At 41.0% G+C, this 23,932-nt stretch overlaps 1 protein-coding gene across 1 annotated transcript in view; it reads left to right on the top strand.

Annotated features, from left to right (window-relative positions):
* Nucleotides 1–23,932, top strand: part of LOC117524172 (E3 ubiquitin-protein ligase SH3RF3-like) — a 377,095-nt gene that overhangs the window by 288,848 nt on the left and 64,315 nt on the right. Inside the window, 2 exon segments of the mRNA XM_034185923.1 lie at nucleotides 314–484; nucleotides 22,925–23,205. Coding sequence (XP_034041814.1) covers nucleotides 314–484; nucleotides 22,925–23,205 — 452 coding nt within the window.

The following is a 23,932-nucleotide window of genomic DNA, read 5'->3' as shown; positions in this document are numbered from 1 at the left end:
TGATTGGCTGTCATGCCTGTCACTCAAACACAGAACTGAACAGATTGAAACAGAATGTGACTTTTTAACCTCTGAAAATAGGTCAAGGTTCACCATCTAGACTCTCAGAGTAATGGTACTGGACGTATGCTGACTGCAGATGGACAGACGCCAAGCCTTAACAATATCTGATGGCCAGATTTGATGGCCTCTGGTAAAAAACTGATTGGAAATGAATTGCACTTTGGGAAACAGGTCCTGCATTTTTAGAATTTGTGTGTTGGCGTGTGTGTGTTTGTGATTTACTTTCACCTTGTTTTGTTCTGTTCAACAGATACCTGGCTCTCTACGCCTACAAGCCCCAGAAGGCTGATGAGTTGGAGCTGAGGAAAGGCGAGATGTATCGAGTGACAGAGAAGTGTCAGGATGGATGGTTCAAAGGCACCTCACTCCGAACTGCCGCCTCTGGTGTCTTCCCAGGGAACTATGTCACCCCTGTGTCCAGGTGAGAGGGCTCATGCCTGGGGAATGAGGACATAGACAAACTTAGTATTCTGTCATAATATTTTGATTTGGAAAATCTTGCAATACTGTGGTAAGTGTTAAAAAATATACAGGTGTAAAACCATGTGGGACTCTGAGATATTTTTTTCCTTATTGAACAAAACTGAGAGTTATTTCAATGTGGATAATTAAAATATTGAAATATAAATAAGTCACTTATTTCCAGTTATCCCATAATATAATCATGCTATAATTTGAGAAGTGTTTGCGTTATTGTCGCACTGCTCTGATGTGCTCGTGCCAGTTTCCGCTAAATGTGCTGGATGCATGTAGGTGACCCTACTATTGTCCTTAGAAGTTTGTTTTGGCAAAAGGCAATATCATTGGGGTCAAAAGTCAAAAAGCTGGTTTCCTCACTGTAGGTATTCATCCTCCTGCTGGGTACTTAGGCTAATGTCTGCCAAATGGTTGACCCCAGAATTGGCCTTAAGGGTTTGTTTGGGAAAAGGTTAAGGTCATTGGGGTCAAACTTTAAAAGTATTTTTTTTCTCTCTCTCTGATTTCCACAAAACTTAACACATATAACCGAATGTCAGTTTGCGTGGGCTTTTGCCCCCTAGAACAGTCTACCACACACCCTTTATTCTCTCCTTGTGAGTGGTGGAGGTGACACCAATTTGTTTCTATGGGCTTCAAGCTTCCCCTCCCTCAGGCCTGGCTTTTCATCCAGGTACCTCATATTATTCAAATAATGAATGTTTATGAGTTCATTGGAATCTTGGCTTTGTCTTGTTGAATGGAACATTCCAGCTTTCACTGAATTAAATATTTGTTCTGTTGAATGAATGTAAAAACATTCATTATTTGTTTTTATATAAGGGGTAAACTAGATCCTTGTCATTTGATATTATATTCATTTATAAACAACAGAAAAGGGACTTACATACATTTTGGTGTTCGTCACTGGTGCTTTCGCATCAACAGTCCAACGTGAACTTTAAATAGGAGTCCAAAATTGTTCTCAGTCAACTTGGAAAAACAGTTAGATAGTTAAAAAGTAATTCTGATGACGTAATCCGTGATACTTCCAAAAAATAAAAAATAAAAAATTTTGTGTACTTCCTCAGTCCAGCAAAAATCGCATCAGAAATTTGTCCAGCTTTTCATCCTAACAGCTCTTCAGGCCTCCAGATAGCTTATGGTGTAGTCAATTGGTTTGTGTGTGTGTGTGTGTGTGTGTGTGTGTGTGTGTCTATATTAGAAGAATTAGCACCATCAATTAGCTTGTTCAAATCATCCGTCAGCAAATCAAGATCTTCCATGTTTAGCTAAATGCCACCCCCAGTAGTGTATGCGTGGGCGAGGTTCACAGCGTGCAATGGTACAAAAATATGACACCAAATTTGCACGGTAATTGGAAAGAATAATCCATGTCACGTGACATACAAAGCACCAATTAAATGACAAGGATCCACTCAGCCATTATATAATGTGAGCTAATCACTCCCATTTGTTGATAATGGAAGTGTCAAGTAAAAGCTTAAGGTGAGTAAACTTATTGTAAGCTGTTGTAAACTGTCCATGAACTGTGTGCGGCATCGTACCATTGTGCAAAGAAATTTTTGTAATGTTCAAAATTTCTTGCATAAACTAGCCGTGAACATTACGCAGCCTATTCGCAAACACTGCATGTCACTGCTTGTCCAATGTGTGTCATTGCACATAGGGCCTCGCACAGTTTACGCACAGTGTACAACAGTTTACGATGAGTTTGCTCATTCACATGCAAGACTGCATGCCAGTGCAGGGATCAAATTTGTGCAAGTGACAATGTGGCTTTTCAAGCGTGCCATCTAATGACACACATTGTCATGACGAATTGTGCGGCAGTGCAGAGCCAAAATTTGTGCAAGTGTCAAGGTAGCTTTATTCTTCCCTCCAATGCTGTCTGCTAGATTGAGTGTTCATGCCACCAATTTGGAACTTTTGATGGCCAGGTCAGGTCTAGGAGCATGCATTGGTGCTGCTTGTTTCTTCATCCACTTCATTATGGAATAGCCACTGTTCCTTTTTGACAAGCAATCAGGAAGGCCATCGATCCAGCAATCAGGTGATCTGTGGGCATAACTGACCTCTTCTAGGCCCTCAGGTCCTCAGCATTGAGGTGTGTGCATGCTACATCATACTCAGGCAAGCGCATCTCTAAACGTAGTGTCATAATTGACACTTTTAATGACTGACACAAAATTTTTTGAGGGAGGGACTTCAGTAATGAAAAACAATATTGTCCATCAAGCTGGTTCCAACTTTCTCGAATAGCATTTGACAGGTCCGCTTTGCATGATAGAGCCTTGTCAAGAACCAAGTTTTTAAATTTCTGCCTCAAATTGTAATCTGGACTGAGATGCAGGCTGTTGCTTGGCCATGTCAATTAGATGGTGTACCTTTCCAGAGGGAAATCTGCAACACTCTGCTCTGTGGCAAGATACATCATCATCCCCCAAAAAATGACTTAATCATTACCAATCTTATTTGTCAAATGATGGAAGGTGAAACATGTCCAAAATTTCATGTGCAGCTATGCATTGCAGTAATGAATGCCTTCTCCACTGGTCTGTTACCTGATATGCAGCTACATTATAAACAAGTAGGAACAATTATCTTTACTTCCTGCAGCTATCTTATATGTTTCATTAAATCAGAGTGTCACTTTCTCTGTGAGGGAATGTCACCTGTGACATTTTGGCCATGTGGCATTTTTCTCTGTGCATGATACAGTGTGCTGGTGCCTCTGTACTGAGCATCCCAACCACTGGAGAAGACCAAGAGGACTCCCACATTTGATCTAGCTGCTGCAGATAGATCGTTGAGCAGTGAAGATAGATCAGTTTGTCTGTCTGAGTAGTTGCCATCCAGTACCCATTATGGTTCTTTCGTGTGATGCATATGCATGACACCAGGGCATGCTTTCCAAATGTACTTGATTCGAGCAGCACGAGAAAATGTTCCAGTGTCATCTCTTTGGCCAATGCACAGTTGCAAGTTCTTATCACTTATCTTTCCTATCATCGACATACTTCTGATTTGTTTAATTGCGACAAAGTAGCAAAGCTCGGTAAAAAATGTCTAAATGTGGCGATGCCACAATACTTGCTAGGTGCTATAAATGTGTAATTAAGCTACCATTTAAATGTTTGTTAGCAAAGATTCTCAATCACGTACCCAAAAATGTGACATGATTGGGAATCCTAGGTGCCATGACATAATTGGCACAAATATGAGGTGCATCCAAAACGTATCCAGCCTTATTTTATCCCGCAGTATCAAATGAAGTGTGCGAGGTGTGTACTAAGCACCCATCAGATTTTAATTTGCTGGACCATTACAGAACAACTTGAGGCCATCCACAAATAAAGCTGAAAAGACCAATTGATTGACAGAATGCTTCCATCAATTGCAGAACTGCTGGGAGAAATGTGTGTGAGAGGATAGTGAGCCTGATGAATCACAGGAGTGTTGTGACTGGCTAGGAAAACCTGAATCAGCTGAGAAAAATGAGCGGCTGTGAAACATCCTGACACAGTTGCTTCTCCTCTGCCAGCAGCTTTTGCACAAATTTCCATGACACTCCCAGACATGCCCAGATCCTCCATCAAAATGGAACCTGTGCTAATCCCCACACCTTCGCAAGTTCTTGTATGGTGACACGACTGTTATCCATGGCCAAAGTTTGTATTCTTTCAATCACTTGGACATTTTTCGTCATCCTAAGGCATTCACCCTAAGGCTTGCTGCTTGTGACTGATGTGGTCTGTGAATGACAAAAAATTCATGAATGCACAAGAAGGTTCCCTGTACCTCCCCACCAAATGACAAGTCAAACGTTTCAGTTGGTTCCGTGGGATAAAATAAGGTCTGATACTTTATGGATACACCTCATATTATATATATATATATATATATATATATATATATATATATATATATATATATATATATATATATATATATATTATGACCCTGGTGACTCTTAATTAGAGTAAGCGGGTATTGAAAATGCAAAGCTCTCGATTTACCGATCGATCTACGTTCCGATCCTCACCTATGGTCATGAAATTTGGCTCATGACCGAAAGAACGAGATCGCGAGTACAAGCAGCCGAGATGAGTTTCCTCCACAGGGTGGCTGGGCGCTCCCTTAGAGATAGTGTGAGGAGCTCGGTCACTCAGGAGGAGCTCAGAGTTGAGCCGCTGCTCCTCCACATCGAAAGGAGACAGTTGAGGTGGCTCGGGCATCTTTTCCAGACGCCCCCTGGACGCCTCGCTGGAGAGGTGTTCCAGTCCCGGGGAAGACCCAGGACACGCTGGAGGGACTACATCTCTCGGCTGGCTTGGGAACACCTTGGGGTTCCCCCGGAGGAGCTAGGGGAGGTGTGTGTGGATCGGGAGGTCTGGGCGGCTTTGCTTGAGCTGCTGCCCCCGCGACCCGACTCCGGATAAAGCGGAAGACAATGGATGGATGGATGGATGGATGGATGGATGGATGGATGGGTATAGAAAATGTATACAAACACACTGAACAGATAAACCTGACAAATATAAGCAGATTCTGGAGATGACAAAGCTTTCTTTTGCAGCATAAATTGAAAGGGGAACTGAAACACCCATGGATTATTTATAGCATGAATAAACACAAAAAATGCATTCTCTTGATAGTTCAAGAAACACTAAAGACCATAAAACATCTACAGAAAACCTTGTTTTAGTCGTGGTCTGAGAGGCTTTGACATCGACCGGCTGCTGCCATTTATGCAGGTCGGGCAGGTGATGTCACTGGTTGGAGGGAAAATGAGCCTCATTCTGAGATTCCCTGCCAAAGGCACCAACATAGAGGTTATATATGACTACTAGAGTCCGCACTCCCAATGTTACCCACTAAACGCGAACGTCCCTTCATGGACCGCGGCATGGCACCTCCTAACCGAGCAAAATATTGATGAAGTTCCCAGATGTTAATGCATTTTCAATAGGGATTCACGACTGAACAGACTCAGAAAAACACACTGAAAATATGTGTTAAAATGCCATTCTGACCTGGATATTGAGCCAGTAAAATTAACATTCAATCATGTCAGGAAAGTATTAACCGTACTCTGACACCCACACATTCTGAAAAATTAGTGTTGAAAGTTACACGGATCTGCACTGTTAAGCTGCACTGCTGGGCTGAACCGAGCTGCTGCTGCTGTTGGCAGCATAGCACAGCTCCTAAAACCATTACAAAACATTTATATATATTCTATTTTTACACAATTATCCTTTATTGACCGAGTTTCATTCATGAAGTCAGTGGTGTGTGTGCACATCTCTGTGTGTGAGTGGTGTGTGTAAGTGTTGTCCGTGTCCTCTGACGACACAGGCAGGGACAGGAAACATACACCTGTTTATCAACCAAATGTCACGGACAAAATGACAATAATAACCAAAACCACTTACTTATGGAAGGAAATACTGCCTCCCTTGTTCATCCATTTGTGGCTTTGCCAACATGCGGAGCTTTCTGACATATTCCGCCTGTTTCTTGACGAGACTAATAGAACTTCCATGAGCAAGCTCAGTAAACTGCACTCATCCCCAGCAGAGGAGACCCCAACCAGTGACATCAACCGGACTGACTTCAGCCAATGGCAATTTACATGTCAATTTAGCGGCATATTTGATTCAAATTATATTATCTACACTGCGCTCAAACATTCTGCAATTGTATGAATAACACTTGATTTTTACCAAGGAAAGCGCAAACAAATTCTCAAAAAGCGTTTCTGTTCCCCTTTAAAATCCAATGTGACCATGTTACGGTAATCCTTTACAAAATTATTTTTCTCCAACAATGGATCTAGATAAAGCACTTAAAGAGATGTTTCAAATATGATCTTGTAAACTGCAAAGCAGCAAAGCAGGTGGTTCTGTGGCACAAGAGTTGAAATCAGTAAGACATAAGTCTTGTATAGGCACCGAGATCCATTGGTATTGCTGCTTTCCCTAGATTCCGTAGCACGAAGCAGATGGGAGTCTATAACTCCCCCTGGACGGGACACCAGTCCGATGCAGGTTACTTCCCCAGCCCAGCCGGTGCCCATTTACGAGGTCTGTGAGAAAAGTATCGGACCTTTTTATTTTTTTCAAAAACCATATGGATTTGAATCACATGTGATTGCATCAGACAAGCTTGAACCTTCGTGCGCATGCGTGAGTTTTTTCACGCCTGTCGGTTGCGTCATTCGCCTGTGAGCAGGCTTTGTGTGAGCATTGGTCCACCCCTCTCGTCGGATTTTTATTGCGAATAAATGTCTGAACGATTTGGACCTTTGCTGCATCAATTTTTTTCCAGAAACTGTGAGAGACCTCCAGCTGGACACCGTTCGGAAAATTAATATGGCTTTCAGGGACGATTTTATGGGGATTACACAGATTAAAGAGTGTTACTGCTGCTTTAAGGACGGCTCACAAGTGCTGAGAGCACGGCGCGCTCTCAGCGCCGATCAACATGCTCAAACAACCAGATCATTTCCAACGTGAAGGCTTTGTTGATCCGGGATCTTGTCTGACTTTCACAAAAAGGCAGGAGACGTGGACATCAGCACTTTTTCGGCACATTCCACTGTTACAGGAGTTTTTTCATGGAAAGAAAAGTGGAGGGACGCGCCACAGAGCCGTTCATTACACGGCACAAAACCACCTCCGTGTTGGTCTCACAGGACGGCTTTCAGGTGGATTTCAGATGGATTATGATTGCTTTTCAGTCATGTGATTATCTGATTGTGATTTTGCATGAGCTGGACATGCCCGAACATGTCCTGGAAGGCTTCATCACGGCGTTGCTTTGCGCCATGCGGCTCCACCGCAACGCGCAAAGCAATGCCGTAATGAAGCCTTCACGTTGGAAATGATCTGGTTGTTTGAGCATGTCGATCGGTGCTGGGAGCGTGCTGCGCTCTCAGCAGTTGTGAGCCGTCCTTAAAGTGACAGTAACACTCCTTAATCTGTGTAATCCCCATAAAATTGTCCCTGAAAGCCATATTAATTTTCCGAACGGTGTCCACCTGGAGGTCTCTCACAGTTTCTGGAAAGAAATTGATGCAGCAAAGCTCCAAATCGTTCAGACATTTTTTCGCAATAAAATCTGATGAGAAGGGTGGACCACTCCTCACTCAAAGCCTGCTCACAGGCGAATGACGCAACCGACAGGCATGAAAAAACTCACGCATACGCACGAAGGTTCAAGCTTGGCTGATGCAATCACACGTGATTCAAATCCATATGGTTTTTGAAAAAAATAAAAAGGTCTGATACTTTTCTCACAGACCTCGTAAAGCTGGGTGGACTGAGACAATGCAGAGTAACAGTTTTATGCAAGGACACAAACAAGTAGGGTGATCAAGCGTCAAACCCAAATCTATGTATCAATGGCTGAAACTTCAATTCCATGTCTGTGCTTCAAGCTACCTGTCAGTAGTGTTGGGCGAAGTGAAGCGAGGCTCCGAAGGCTGTATTGAGCAAAAGAGGGCGTGTCAAATGAAGCCCTGCTTCGAGGCCTGTATCAAACCACTTGACTACAGCTAAACGAGGCCTCGTTTCCTGAAACCACGTGACTGCTTCGTTGAGCGAATCGATTTGCTGAAAAGCGCTCAAAAAATGCAGGAAATGTTTGGTGCTTGCCCAGTCCAGAGTGATTGACAGGTTCAATGCCTGCAGCTGGGATGCAATTTTATGGATTGTTTTAAATTGTTGATTATGGATTTAGCAGCCCCTCTCTCCCCAAAATAGTCTTTCATTGTTATAAATTATTATTTGAAACCACCCATTTAAAAAATGACATTAATATATGTCTCAAAACTAATATGTCTAGGGCCTTATTTGTTTAATTCACTCAGTCATTTGTTTAATTCACTAAGTTAACGAACAATATTATTCTTGGTTTATTAATTTATTGTTTCAAGTATTTATTTGCACAATTTAAGGTCAAACATCAAATCCAGGGGGTCGTCAGAGTAAATTCATCCTGTGCATTTCTTTCTCCACTTAATGGCAGTACAGCAAACCAAGCGCTGCGTGAGGCCTCGAGACATGTATCGAAACGTTTGATGAGAAGCCTTGAGTCTTGAATGGAGCTTCATTTGCCCATCACTACCTGTCAGAGTCCTTGAACAAGACACTTCATCTGCATTGTTTCAGTACACCCACCTGCAAGTCGGACTCTCATCCGCTCCACACTACAGCATCCAGGGATTAGCACGGGCTGGTTAGGCCCGAGGGCCTGCTTAGGATTTACTTAAAATATAAAGCAGCAATCAGTTGACACTGTACCTTTCTAACATTGTGCTGCAACATACTTAGTGTACGTAAGTACCACTGTGAAGTGCAACATTACTTTTGGCAGTGTGATTACTAGACATCCGCTCTAAAAATATGCTAAAAACTGAAAAAGACAAGTGCGCTTGTCTCAGTTTGTTGGAAATTTAATTGTTCTCATTCTTCCTGTGTGCAAGACAGAATTTTTACCTGCTATTTATCTAATCTTATTCTCTCTCTGAGATACACTCGGAGAGAATAGGGAGATGTGAGGAATAGAAAAAGACAAAGCAACACAGAGAGGTTTAATGAGAAGATGGGGAGATAAGTACAGTGCTCCAGGAAAAGACAGAGTGTGAGAATGGTGTGTAGGAGAGAAAGTGGGTAAAACGGAGACAAGAAAGGAAAGAGAGAAGGGGCAAAATACTAAACAAGCTAGACAAAAGAACAAAGGAGGTAAAAAACAAGGTACAGAAAGAAAGACTGAAGATTGAAGTAGAATGTACTTGAAGATGAAAGAGATAATGAGCGAGTGAGGAGGAGGGAAGTGGCGGAAAGAGAAAAAGATATAAAGGGATGAAACGGCTGCAAAAACAGCAGGTGTCCCTCTCCTCTGGATATGAATGGCTGCTTCACATTCTGCCATTATGCAATCTGAGCGAGGGAAAGAAGAGGGAAAGACGAGTAATCGAATGAGAGGCAATTTGTTATTTTTACGCAAGCATGCTCTCCATCTCCTTCTATCCCTCCCTCTTCTCCTCTCCTTTGTCTGCAGTGCAGCCCAGAAAACTCTCAAAATGATAATGAGAGGCTGCCAAAGACATACATCATAGTATCAGACTCATGCCTGTAAAAATTAAAGTAATGACCCTTTATTAGGTCGATGATGTCACTGATCAGTAATAGTTTAACTTGATGCATTCCCCCATAGAAAACAAATTGCAGGTTTTTTGAAAGGAGGAGTGATATTTGAGAAATGAAATGAAGTTTATAGGATTTAGAGGAATAATTCTTTAAACAAAATTAGGTGCATAGATAGATTTGGGCACCCCAACAGAATAAATACATCAGTATTTAGTAGATCCTCCTTTTGCAGAAATAACAGCCTCTAAATGTTTCCTATAGCTTCCAGTGAGAGTCTAGATTCTGGTTGAAGGTATTTTGGACTATTCTTCTTTACAAAACATCTCAGGTTTGTTGGTTTCCAAGCATGGACAGCCCGCTTAAAATCACACCACAGATTTTCAATAATATTCAGGTCTGGGGACTGAGATGGCCATTCCAGAACTTTGTACTTGTTCCTCTGCATGAATGCCTTAGTAGATTTTGAGCAGTGTTTAGGGTCGTTGTCTTGTTGAAAGATCCAGCCCTGGCGCAACTTCATCTTTGTCACTGATTCATGAATATTGTTCTCAAGAATCTGCTGATATTGAATGGAATCAAAGTGACCCTCAACTTTAACAAGATTCCCATTAACTGGAGTCACGTGGGCACCACGAGCGGAATGGCAGCTGGCTAGGGACTCTCCGTCTTTCGACATTTTATTTTGACTAATACTGAAAGTGTGCGGCTCATTTTCGAAGTGATTTACAGTGTCGTATGTGTGGAAACGGTGGTTTTCACTTTTGTTGAGAAAATTGGCTCGAATTTACCATGGCTTCCAAGCAAAAGGGGAAGAATACCCGCAGCGCTCCGCTGAAGAGCTACCTAGCCTAGCCCCCATAGCACCTTCGCAGCAACAATGTGAGAGTGAAGGGACCCTGTTTGCCGAGGTGATCAAAATAAGCAGTACTCTACAGACTGTCGCTTCCAATGTCTCATCTATAAAGCAGAAGTTGGATGATTTGACATGTGAGAGTGGTGGGCTTAAAAGAGACTGTTGGTGTGGATAGGACACTTTTGAGTTGTGTTAAGAAGTTGCTCGTGGAGGGGCTGGGGGTGAACGCAGCTGACCCTGAGTTCGAGATGGAGCGGGCGCACCGCGCAGTGGGACCCCGCCGGATCCAGGCAAACCTCCGCGGCCAATATTGGTTCGTTTTCTGCTACAGTCAAAGTGATCATCGCCGTGAAAGAGTTTGAGTGGGAGGGCTGCCGTCTGTCTGTGTTCCCGGACATGTCCAGAGAGCTGGCGGAGAGGAGGAAGAGTTTCACTGTGGTGAAGCGCAAACTGCAGTAGCATCATGTGAAGTACACACTTGCATTCCCAGCGATGCTGAGAGTGAAGTGGAAGGGGAGGAATATGAGCTTCACTTCTGCGGTAGCAGCGGGAAAGTTTTTCGAAAAGGATGAGGATGACGGCACGACAGCAACACATTAGATGCACCAGGAGCCACACACAACATGTCGTGATGAATATGTCGGAGGAGGAGCAGACCCAGACCACGGTCACCAAGGAGGAAGAGAGCGGCGCCTTTCACGGACCCAATAAGGTTTTGTTCTAGGTTTGACTGTTTCTAGTTCACGTGTTCTGAAGTTATGGTGCAGAACGATTTGCAATTTGTTGTCAGAATTGCAATGTTAGAAATGTTCTTTTTTCACGTCAAAGTTTCTCTTTTTCTTTTTTTTTGGCTGGTGCCACACTGTGGGGTGGGATTTGTATGTAATATATCTGGGATTACAGGTTACATATTATCATATTTATTCCAGCAATGACTGGAAAATGCATTAAAATAATGTCTTGGAATATTAATGGAAGTGGAAATCCTGCAAAGAGGTGTAAAGTATGGGCTTATTTAAAATCAAATCAGGCAGACATAGTATTCTTACAAGAGACTAATTTGAACAAAGGGGAAGAGTCCAAATTTAAAACAGGATGGGCTGGTCATATATTTCATAGCTCATATTCAAGTGCTCGCTATGTAGTCATGATCCTAATTAGAAGAAATATTCACTTTAAACTGGTTAAAGAGTCCAAGGACACAGAGGGAAGAGTCATATGGGTTCAGGCATTGATAGAGGGCATAATGATGACACTGTGCAATATCTATGCACCAAATAAGGAGGATCCCCAATTTTTCCATGATGTAAATAGAATTTTGGGGGAGTTGGAGGGACAAATTATACTAGCTGGGGATTTTAACGAAGTTTTGGACCCTTGCCTTGACCGAAGTAAATATAAGGTGCCGCTTAGTAATAAGGGCAGAGAGGCAGTTTTTATGATGACAGAGGATATGGGTTTGACAGATGCATGGAGGCTCATTAATCCATGTAAAAGAGAGTATACATTTTACTCTCATTGTCCCTACTAAATTGTGTAGCAAGTTGCTCCATTAAAACTATTGCACTCACTGACCATGCAGCTGTGGAACTCTGTCTGGAACTGGGAGTCGAGGAGAGGAGGGGTTCTAGATGGAGAATGAACATCTCAGTCTATAGACGTAGACTGCTGGGGGGTTCCCATGATGCACTGTTTCTTTCTCTTTTTGCTCTGTATGCACCACTCTGCATTTAATCATTAGTGATCGATCTCTGCTCCCCTCCACAGCATGTCTTTTTCCTGGTTCTCTCCCTCAGCCCCAACCAGTCCCAGCAGAAGACTGCCCCTCCCTGAGCCTGGTTCTGCTGGAGGTTTCTTCCTGTTAAAAGGGAGTTTTTCCTTCCCACTGTAGCCAAGTGCTTGCTCACAGGGGGTCGTTTTGACCGTTGGGGTTTTACATAATTATTGTATGGCCTTGCCTTACAATATAAGGCGCCTTGGGGCAACTGTTTGTTGTGATTTGGCGCTATATAAAAAAAAAATTGATTGATTGATTGATTGATTTCAGGACAAGTGTTTTAAGGCGGCGCTAGGTGAGGACCTCAAACACTTTTTTGAAACAAATACAGGTAGTACAAAATATATTGACAGTGTGTGGGAGGCGTCAAAAGCTTATGTTAGGAGGAAGCTGATAGCACATGGCTCAAAGAAGAAAAAAGAAAGCCTGCACAGAATTAAAGAATTGGAAAAAGAAATTACAATTAAGGCAATTAAACTAGCTGAACAATATACTGAACCACTCTATTGTGCAATTTGTGAATTGAAATTTCAATTGAATGAAATTTACAATAAAAAAGTAGTGTACTCTCTGTTCCGCTTGAAAACCACATTCTATGAAGGGGGAGAAAAGACTGGTAAAATATTGGCAAGACAAGTTAAGAAGCAAGATTTTTCTAACGCTATCCCTGCCATTAAAAGGGGAAGCAATTTGGCCACGTCGGTCTCTGAAACAAACAAGGTATTTCAAGATTATTATAGAAAACTATATACATCCACAGTTTCTGGCACTGCGAGTCAAATAGAAGCTGAACTCTTCCTCTCCAGACTTACTCTACCCAAATTGCTTCAGGAACATGTGGATCTGCTAGAGGGCTCAATAACTGAAGAAGAAATTAGCAAAGCAATTTCTCTAATGAAAACGGGAAGTCGCCAGGTTATGACGGCCTCCCTGCGGAGTATTATAAAATGTATACTGATACTCTTGTACCTGTGTTACAAAAAGTGTATAAGGAGGCCTTTGAGAGGGGACAGATACCTGCTACATTTAATGAGGCATTGATATCTCTGATACCAAAGAAGGATAAGGATAATACAGAGCCATCAAACTATAGGCCGATTAGTTTGCTGAATACAGACTGTAAAATTCTCACTAAGATACAGGCTTCACGCCTACAACGAGTTCTAGGCACCATCATACATCAAAATCAGACAGGCTTTATGAAATCTCGATCTCCTTCGGACAACATCCTTAAATTACTGCACTTGATATGGTTAAGCCAGTCAAAAAATTTACCTATAGCAGCCTTCTCCCTGGATGCGGAGAAGGCTTTTGACAAAGTTGAATGGCCCTTTCTCTTTTCGGCTTTGTCAAAGTTCGGCTTTGGGCCATGTTTTATAAATTGGGTGAAATTATTGTATAAGGAACCAAAGGCTGCAGTAATATCCAATGGTACTACCTCATCCTTCTTTGAATTATCATGTGGGGCCCGCCAAGGCTGCTCACTGAGCCCCCTCTTGTTCCTCATATTTATAGAAACTTTAGCTGTGAGCATTAGAGCAAATGAGAATATTAAGGGTGTGTTTTGTGGGCAACAGGAAAACAAGTTGCTTCTCTATGCTGATGATATTTTAGCTATTATTATATTCCGTATTATTATATTTTTCTTCTTTACTGCACCATAGAGTCTTTCTCAAGGGTATCGGGATATACAGTTAATTGGGACAAGTCTGAGGCAGTGCCTTTGTCTTTCGTCTGTCACCCATACATGGTAGAGAGATTTAAATTCAAATGGGTACCAAAGGGAATGAAGTATTTGGGAATCAAACTCTGTCAAAATATGGAGGACATGCCTCAGTTTAACATTGATCCAGTGTTGCTTAAAATTAGGACAAATTTAGAAAAATGGGAAAAACTACCAATTTCACAATGGGGTAAGATTAATATAATTAAAATGATTATATCCCCTCAGTTCAACTACCTATTAATGATGCTGCCCATTGTAATACCATTGACTATCTTTAAACAGTATGAAAACTTACTTAAACAGTTTTTATGGGAGGGTAAAAAAGCCAGAATTAAAATGACCAAACGGTATGCACCAAGGGAGAAGGGTGGCCTGGGACTGCCCGACCCAATTTTATACTACTTATCATTTGAAATGGTCAAACTAGTGAAATACTGGGAGCAGACTGGGGGAGGACTAGATTGGTTGAAGTTGGAAGCTGATATCTGCACTCCTTTTGAGCCAAAACATAAATTATCGCAAAAAAAAAAAATAACTCCACAAACCCAGTTCTTATACATTCTGGTCAGGTTTGGTTGAAAGTACATAAAATAATTAAACAATCCCATTCTGTTCAAAAATATGCATCACTTTGGAACAATCCTTCTATTTGTATTGATAAGAAACCTGTGTTTTGGGGAAAGTGGCATTCCTGTGGCATTCATACCATCAGAGATTTATACAGAGATGGGCATTTCATGTCCTATGCAGAATTTGTTTGCAATTTTAAACTGGAAGGGAAGGAAAATTTTGGGAAATATCTACAAATGAGACATTGTGTGACATCCAAATTTAAAGAGGGTGGTGAGAATCTCATTCTAAATTTTATTAAGTTGCCACGGGAATGTCACACTGCCTCTCAGTTCTACATGTTGCTGAATAATGATAGAAGTGGTGATTCTTCAAATATCAAAATTCTATGGCAGAGGGATCTTGACATGGAAATCTCACAAGATAAATGGTTGGATATCATGTCAAAAAATGGTAAATATGTGAAGGAAGCCAGAAGTAAATGCATACAGTATAAAATTTGAAATAGGTACTATCACACTCCGTCTAGGTTACATAGCATGAAACTTATGCCTGATAATCTTTGTTGGAAATGTAAAATTGAAGTTGGGACGTTTATACATTGCTTTTGGGAATGTTCTTCTGTTTCTCCATTTTGGACTAAAATCATTGCTATTCTGAAAAGGTGGTGTGGATCGAAGGTGCCTTTAACACCAGAACTGTGCTTACTAGGAGACAGGTCGCAAGTTCCCAACATCCCCAAGGCTGTTTTCTCTGTGCTCATGGTTGGACTTGTAACAGCATCAAGAATAATTTTGAGACATTGGAGGACTGCCACTCATCCCAAATTGAAAGATTGGTTAACAGCAATGGCAGAAACTGCTTCTTATGAGACTATGCTTAACAGACTGAGAGACAACACAGAGGACAAGGACACAGATTGGGACAACTTTTGGAATCATTTAAAATCGCAGGACACTGAAGGTAACATTTAAATAGTAATTGGACTTCAGGTAAAGTTCAGGATCTTCATGTATTCATGTATGAGATTAAAATTCAATGATGTTATAAACCTGTCCCATGTAACACTGAAATAGGGGAGGGGGGAGGGACATATGCCAGCCAATTTTTTAATTTTATTTTATTTTATTTTTTTTTATTATTATCATTATTTTTTTATATCCTGTACAGTGTTGTACATTTTTGGGGTATTTCTGCTAAGTTAAAAATCAATAAAAACTTAAATTACAAAAAAAAAAAAAAAAAAAAAAGATTCCCATTAACTGCACTGGCCACACAGCCACACAGCATGATGGAACCACTTCCACCTTTTACTGTAGGCAGCAAATGTTTTTCTTGGAATGCTGTGCTCTTTTTCAGGCATGCATACCACCCCTTGTTATGTCCAAATAACTCAATTTTAGTTTCATCAGTCCATAGCACCTTATTCCAAAATGAAGCTGGCTTGTCCAAATGTGCTTTAACATACCTCAAGTGACTCTGTTTGTGGCGTGTATGCAGAAAAGGCTTCCTCTGCATTACAGCATCATACAGCATCTCTTTGTGCAAAGTGCGCTGTGTAGTTGAACGATGCACAGAAACACTATCTGCAGCAAGATCATGTTGTAGGCCTTCGGAGCAGGTCTGTGGGTTGACTATAACTATTCTCACCATCCTTCGCTTCAGCTTATTTGAGATTTTTCTTGGCCTGCCACTTCGGACCTTAACTCGTACTGTGCTTGCGGTCTTCCATTTCCTCACTATGTTCCTCACAGTAGAAACTGATTTTTTGCATCCTTCCCCTAAACCATGATGTTGAACAATCTTTGTTTTCAGGTCATTTGACAGTTGTTTAGAGGCTCCCATGTTGCCACTCATTAGAAGAGATGCAAAGAGGTGAAACATTTGCAAATGACCACCTTAAATACCCTTTCTCATATTTGGATTCACCTGTACAAGGGGGTCAAGGGTCAGTGAGCTTACCAAACCAATTTTGTGTTCCAATAATTAGTGCTAAATGTATTCAAATCAATAAAATGACACGGGTGCCCAAATTTATGCACCTGCCTAATTTTGTTTAAATAATTATTACACACTTTCTGTAAATACTAGAAACTTCATTTCACTACTCAAATATCAGTGTGTTCGTCTGTTATATGATATATTTAACTGAAATTTCTGATCCAGACAACCAATGATTTATAAAGGAAAATCATGAAAATGATCAGGGGTGCCTAAAGTTTTGCATACAACTGATATATATATATATATATATATATATATATATATATATATATATATATATATATATATATATATATATATATATATACAGTAGTGTTCAGAATAATAGTAGTGCTATGTGATGATAGTAGTGTGGTGATAGTGATAGTAGTGCTGACAGTAGTGTGGCATTCAGTCAGTGAGTTTGTCTCTTTTTTTTCTTTTTGAAAGCCTGAGGAAAATGAGACGTTCAAGACATTGTTCAGAAGAACAGTGTAGTTTGATTAAAAAGTTGATTGGAGAGGGGAAAACTTATACGCAGGTGCAAAAAATTATAGGCTGTTCATCTACAATGATCTCCAATGCTTTAAAATGGACAAAAAAACCAGAGACGCGTGGAAGGCAACGGAAAACAACCATCAAAATGGATAGAAGAATAACCAGAATGGCAAAGGCTCACCCATTGATCAGCTCCAGGATGATCAAAGACAGTCTGGAGTTACCTGTAAGTGCTGTGACAGTTAGAAGACCCCTGTGTGAAGCTAATTTATTTGCAAGAATCCCCCACAAAGTCCCTCTGTTAAATAAAAGACGTGTGCAGAAGAGGTTACAATTTGCCAAAGAACACATCAACTGGCCTAAAGAGAAATGGAGGAATATTTTGTGGGTCCAAGGCCCGCAGACAGTTTGTGAGATGACCCCCAAACTCTGAATTCAAGCCACAGTTCACAGTGAAGACAGTAAAGCATGGTGGTGCAAGCATCATGATATGGGCATGTTTCTCCTACTATGGTGTTGGGCCTATATATCGCATACCAGGTATCATGGATCAATTTGGATATGTCAGAATACTTGAAGAGGTCATGTTGCCTTATGCTGAAGAGGACATGCCCTTGAAATGGGTGTTTCAAAAAGACAATGACTCCAAGCACACTAGTAAATGAGCAAAATCTTAGTTCCAAACCAACAAAATTAATGCCTCGCAGATGTGAAGAAATCATGAAAAACTTTGGTTATACAACTAAATACTAGTTTAGTGATTCACAGGATTGCTAAAAAGCAGTTTGAAGATAATAGTTTTGAATTTGTAGCATCAACAGCAGATGCTACTATTATTGTGAACACCCCCTTTTCTACTTTTTTTTTTACTAATAGCCCAGTTTCATAGCCTTAAGAGTGTGCATATCATGAATGCTTGGTCTTGTTGGATTTGTGAGAATCTACTGAATCTACTGGTACCTTGTTTCCCAGGTAACAGTAAGAAATATACTCAAAACCTGGATTAATCTTTTTAGTCACATAGCACTACTATTATTCTGAACACTACTGTACAAACAATTGTAAGTTTGCTGAGTTGGAAACTTTAAATTGACTATAGGTGTAATTATCTGTCTATATGTGGCCCTGTGATAGCGTGGCATCCTGTCCAGGAGGTCTGTCCAGGAGGGGCCTAATGACCACTGAGATAGGACTAAATTAATAAAAGTTAATGAATGAAAATGGCATTGGTACTGGTTAGTACAGTTTTGTCAAGCCACAGTGGTGATGGGAAACAAAACCAACAACCTGTACTTGTACTGTTCCAGTGGATTTAGTCACTTATGTGGGGGGCCTCTTCTCAGTTACACTTCAAAAACTGAATGCAATATTTTGGTTATAAGCATTATACACTGTGAATGAAATGGTAAATATAAGCCGCCACCCCCCCCCCCCCCCCCCAAAAAAAAGCTCTACACTGAGTACAACCCCAGTTCCAATGAAGTTGGGACGTTGTGTGAAATGTAAATAAAAACAGAATACAATGATTTGCAAATGCTCTCCAATCTATATTCAATTGAATACACCACAAAGACAAGATATTTAATGTTCAAACTGATAAACTTTATTGTTTTTGCGCAAATATTTGCTCATTTTGAAATGGATGCCTGCAACATGTTTCATAAAAGCTGGGGCAGTGGTATGATTACCACTGTGTTACACTCAATAAACACTCAATAAGCGTTGGGGAACTGAGGACACTAATTGTGCCTGTCATGATTGGGTATAAAAGGAGCATCCCCAAAAGTCTCAGCTGTTCACAAGCAAAGATGGGGCGAGAATCACCACTTTGTGAACAACTGCATGAAAAAAATTGTTCAACAGTTTAAGAACAATGTTTCTCAATGTTCAGTTGCAAGGAATTTAGGGATTCCATCATCTACAGTCCATAATATAATCAGAAGATTCAGAGAATCTGGAGAACTTTCTACACGTAAGCGACAAGGCCCAAAACCAACATTGAATGCCTGTGACCTTCGATCCCTCAGGTAGCACTGCATTAAAAACTGACATCATTGTGTAAAGGATCTTGCCGCGTGGGCTCAGGAGCACTTCAGAAAACCATAGTCAGTTAACACAGTTCGCCGCTACATCTAACCATGCAAAGTGAAAGCCATACATCAACAACATCCAGAAACGCCACCACCTTACCTGGGCCCGAGCTCATTTGAAATGGGCAGATGCAAAGTGGAAAAGTGTGCTGTGGTCTGATGAGTCCACATTTCAAATTGTTTTTGGAAATCATGGATGTCATGTCCTCCGGACAAAAGAGAAAGGTACATCCAGGTTTTGGAGCAACACAGGCTGGCTTCCAAGAAATGTCTTTTCAGGGACATCCCTGCTTATTTCACCAAGCCACATTCTGCACGTGTTACAACAGCGTGGCTTCAAAGTAAAAGAGTTCAGGTACTAGACTGGCCTGCCTGCAGTCCAGACCTGTCACCCATTGAAAATGTGTGGCGCATTATGAAGCGCAAAATACGGCAACAGAGACCCCAGACTGTTGAACAACTGAAGTTGTACATCAAGCAAGAATGGGAAAGAATTCCACCTACAAAGCTTCAACAATTAGTGTCCTCAGTTCCCAAATGCTTATTCAGTGTTGTTAGAAGGAAAGGTGATGTAACACAGTGGTAAACATACCACTGTCCCAGCTTTTTTGAAACGTGTTGCAGGCATCATTTCAAAATGAGCAAATATTTGCACAAAAACAATAAAGTTTATCAGTTTGAACATTAAATATCTTTTCTTTGTGGTGTATTCAATTGAATATAGGTTGAAGAGGATTTGCAAATGGTATTCTGTTTTTATTTACATTTTACACAACATCCCAACTTCATTGGAATTGGGGTTGTAGAATGGTTAAAAACGTAGTGTAAGACTGCATTTACAAAGGATTCTTAAATTATACATTATTATTAATTAGGTTGTGAATATTCGATAAATCATTCATAAGCTCACTTGAGCTCATTTAGCAAATGTCCTGCTGCTTGCCAAACAGTGAGCCAATATTTTTCTGTGCTGCTTAGCATCACATCATATTATTTTGCTTACTTTTCTTCCACCAGCATTCCATTTTGGCAGTAAAACACATTACTCACTCCTTAGTAAATGCTGATGGTTTTACACTTTACAAGGCTCTCTTTCTGTGCCTGCAGAAGTTTGTAAATCATAAATAAATGCTCATAATGTAACGCCAAGAAATATTAAGATAGATGATTGGGGAGAACTCACTGACTGAGGCTGATTGACAGATTGATGATAGGATGAAAGGTTGAACAGAATAGCTAAATGCATCAGTAGCTCTTTCTTGCCAAATTGTGGGCCCAGTTTGCTGTATGAAAACTGTCATAACTCATTTACAATTGTTTATTAATGATTTCAGGAGTGTTTACAACCTAATTAAGAACCCCATTAAAATAACATGAATATTTTATAAGGTTAATCTTATTGGAAAGCGATAACATTATGGTTCTGCAAGATTGTCAACAGCTGATATAAATGAGGCGTGACGTCTTCTTTTTTTATATATTGTTGGGAGCATCACATAATTTTTATGGATGCTGAGAAATGCATATGCCAAATCCAAACACAGACTTTGTGCGGTGTGAGAAGGAGTATGTCTCTCTATGAATTACACTGCTGTTTCTGTGACACACACATAGGGCAGCCATAACTCTGTATATGCGTGACAGGAAGTCGATGGGCAGCCATAAGAGTGTGAATACCACGGAGTCAATAATGTTCAGCTCACAGTTTTGCCATTCAGCATTCTGTCCCGACAGAAACACGAGCAGCCTGCTGCTCTTTATGTGTTACAATAGGACAGTGTGTAACGCTGATCCACCGGTCAAATAATGGAGTTGAAATCACTCACTTTGACAGATGATGATGGGATATCAGCACAGTATGCTTATGTGTCTTTTTACAATATTTGATCATGTGATATTGACGAAATTGTCTATTAGTATGGTGCTTCCAGAAAGTATTCATAGCGCTTCACTTTTTCAACATTTTGTTATTGTTCCAGGGGAAGGGCATGGAAACATTTCTGCTGCTTTGAAGGTCCCAATGAGCACAGTGGCCTCAATTATACTTAAATGGAAGAAGATCAGATCCACCAGGACTCCTCCTAGAGTGTCCGCACGACTAAACTGAGCAATCGAGGGAGAAGGGCCTTAGGCAGAGATGTGACCAAGAACCTTATGGTCACTCTGTCAGAGCTCCAGCATTCTTCTGTGGAGAGAGGAGAACCTTCCAGAAGGACAACCATCTCTGCAGCAATCCACCAGTCAAACCTGTGTGGTAGAGTGGCCAGACAGAAGCCACTCCTTTGTAAAAAGTACATGGCAGCCCACCTGGAGTTTGCCAAAAGACACCTGAAGGACTCTCAGACCATGAGAAACAAAATTGTCAGGTCTAGTGAGACAAAGACTGAACTCTTTCTTATGAATGTCAGGTGCCATGTTTGGAGGAAACCAGACACCATCCCTACAGTGAAGCATGGTGGTGGCAGCATCATGCTGTGGGGATGTTTTTCAGCAGCAGGAACTGGGAGACTAGTTAGGATTGAGGGAAAGATGAATGCAGCAATGTACAGAGACATCTTGGATGAAAACCTGCTCCAGAGCGCTCTTGACCTCAGACTGGGGTGACGGTTCATCTGTCAGCAGGACAATGACCCTAAGCACACAGCCAAGATATCAAAGGAGTGGCTTCAGGAAAACTCTGTGAATGTCCTTGAGTGGCCCAGCCAGAACCCAGGCCTGAATCCAATTAAACATCTCTGGAGACATCTGAAAATGGCTTTCCATTGATGCTCCCCATCCAACTTGATGGAGCTTGAGAGGTGCTGCAAAGAGGAATGGACAAAACTGCCCAAAGATAGGTGCGCCAAGCTTGTGGCATCATATTCAAGAAAGGTTAAGGCTGATGTATAAAAATTTCAATTTTGTATTTTATTCTTCTTGAGTGTCAGGACACAGAAGGTTTTGCCGTACGGGCGGATGGATGAAAGGAAAGATGGAAGGACAGCAATTTCTCGACTTACGTTTGTGAATTATTATTATTACTAGTAGTAGTAATGCTAGTATTATTATTATTATTATTATTATTATTATTATTACAAGGAAATTCAGTCTCTTGGACATGAAGATGCTAATGGCTATGCTAGATAGGTAGGTTTAGTATAACATCAATCAAGGATGTGGTGATCTTGTTTAAGAATTGCCTGGTAAACAACACGATTCACTGGCTGGTGAAAATCTTACCTTTGACGCCAGTGGCATTGAACCTCATCCAAATGACTGACCTTTGGCTGAGATGATGAGGGAAATTCTGGAATTTATGAATATATAGTACATGTGCCAGGTGTTGTGCAAATCAGTTTGAAAATCAAATTCTTTGACCCAATGACCGTGACCTTTGCCTTACTCTTTGAAGGTAACGTTGGTGTTGACCTTCATCCACATACCAATATGCTGAAAATCAGCCACCAGACCTGGGAGGAGAACAAAGAAATGTCACTAAATTATTCTGAAAACAAAAATATTTCAATCTTAACTGTTATTTAATTACTTTTAAGTTTAGTATTTCCTAATATACAAACAATATGCTGCTTAAGACTTTAGAACAGCACTTTGTGTTTTTGCTGGCTCGCAGTGATGACAGGAAATGACCCCTCCCAAACAAAAGTAAAAATTATATATATATAAAATCAGGTTTTATCATTTTGAAACATTCAGTAATAGTTCTGTGCTGCTCTCCCCGCTTTTCTGAAGGGCTCCTTTTGGAGTGGGTGCTCCTCGGGGCTGCTGTATGTCTAGTCCAGGAGGAGGAGGAGGAGGGTGCACCCAGGTGGGTTCAAAAATCTCCGACCCTTCATCCCCAGGATCTCCAGGACCCTCATCGCCCCGTCCTTCCACCCCAATGGTAACCTCTGCTAACCCCGTGAACGGTGTTAGCCCCGCCTCCTCGCCGCAAAGCGCCGCAGCCCAGCTGAAGAACTGTCTGCGTTCCAACCAGCATTCGGTTAACCAAGCACGCACCACGATGCAGCTCGGTAAACACAAACACATACTCTCACACAGGCACAAATACACATTTTCAGTTTCTTGAATCCAAAATCTCCATTCATTAAACATCCAGAAGCATCAGTTTTAGGATGTTTTAGCACTTTTAACTGATTGCTATCTTGAATTAACTTCAGTGTTGAAGGAAGGCGTGCAGATTTAGGATAGTCTGTATGAAAGTGACTTTCAGAAAAAAAAGATATCACGCAGAAATTGAGTTGAATGATAAGCAGCCTATTTTGCAAGGTCACAGTTACATTAGAGCCTCATTAAATTACGGCTGTTATATCCTCCAGATAAACATGAAAGCAAGGTAAAAGAAACTAACGTCTCTAAAAAGCATGTTGCCACCGACAAGCTGCATTAAGTCCATTAGAGGAGACGGCTGGTGCCTGCTGGAAAACCAAATAACCACAGGCCACTGAGGATGTGTTGTGTTATTTTCACATCACGTCCTGCAACACTGTCCATCCTACAGGCTGACAACAGAGTCCAGTGTCCGGCTTTATAACTATTATCTATGCTGCTTAGCACAGAAAACAGGATTTTCATCTAAATTTGACAGGAGAATGCACATGCAAGCAGAGAAACCATGCATCCACATGTTTTTCAGGAATGGAATGTTGATGTTGTCAACACACTTCTTGTGCCGTTTATGATCAGCCAACAGTGCATGAAACTCAAATATAACAAACTGCAAGGTTCAGTGTTAAATTG

This window comes from Thalassophryne amazonica, chromosome 14 (genome assembly GCF_902500255.1).
Source record: "Thalassophryne amazonica chromosome 14, fThaAma1.1, whole genome shotgun sequence".
In the NCBI taxonomy this organism is placed as follows: domain Eukaryota; kingdom Metazoa; phylum Chordata; class Actinopteri; order Batrachoidiformes; family Batrachoididae; genus Thalassophryne; species Thalassophryne amazonica.
The sequence above is the reverse complement of the archived record's forward strand: the minus strand, read 5'-3'. Positions and strand labels throughout refer to the sequence as shown.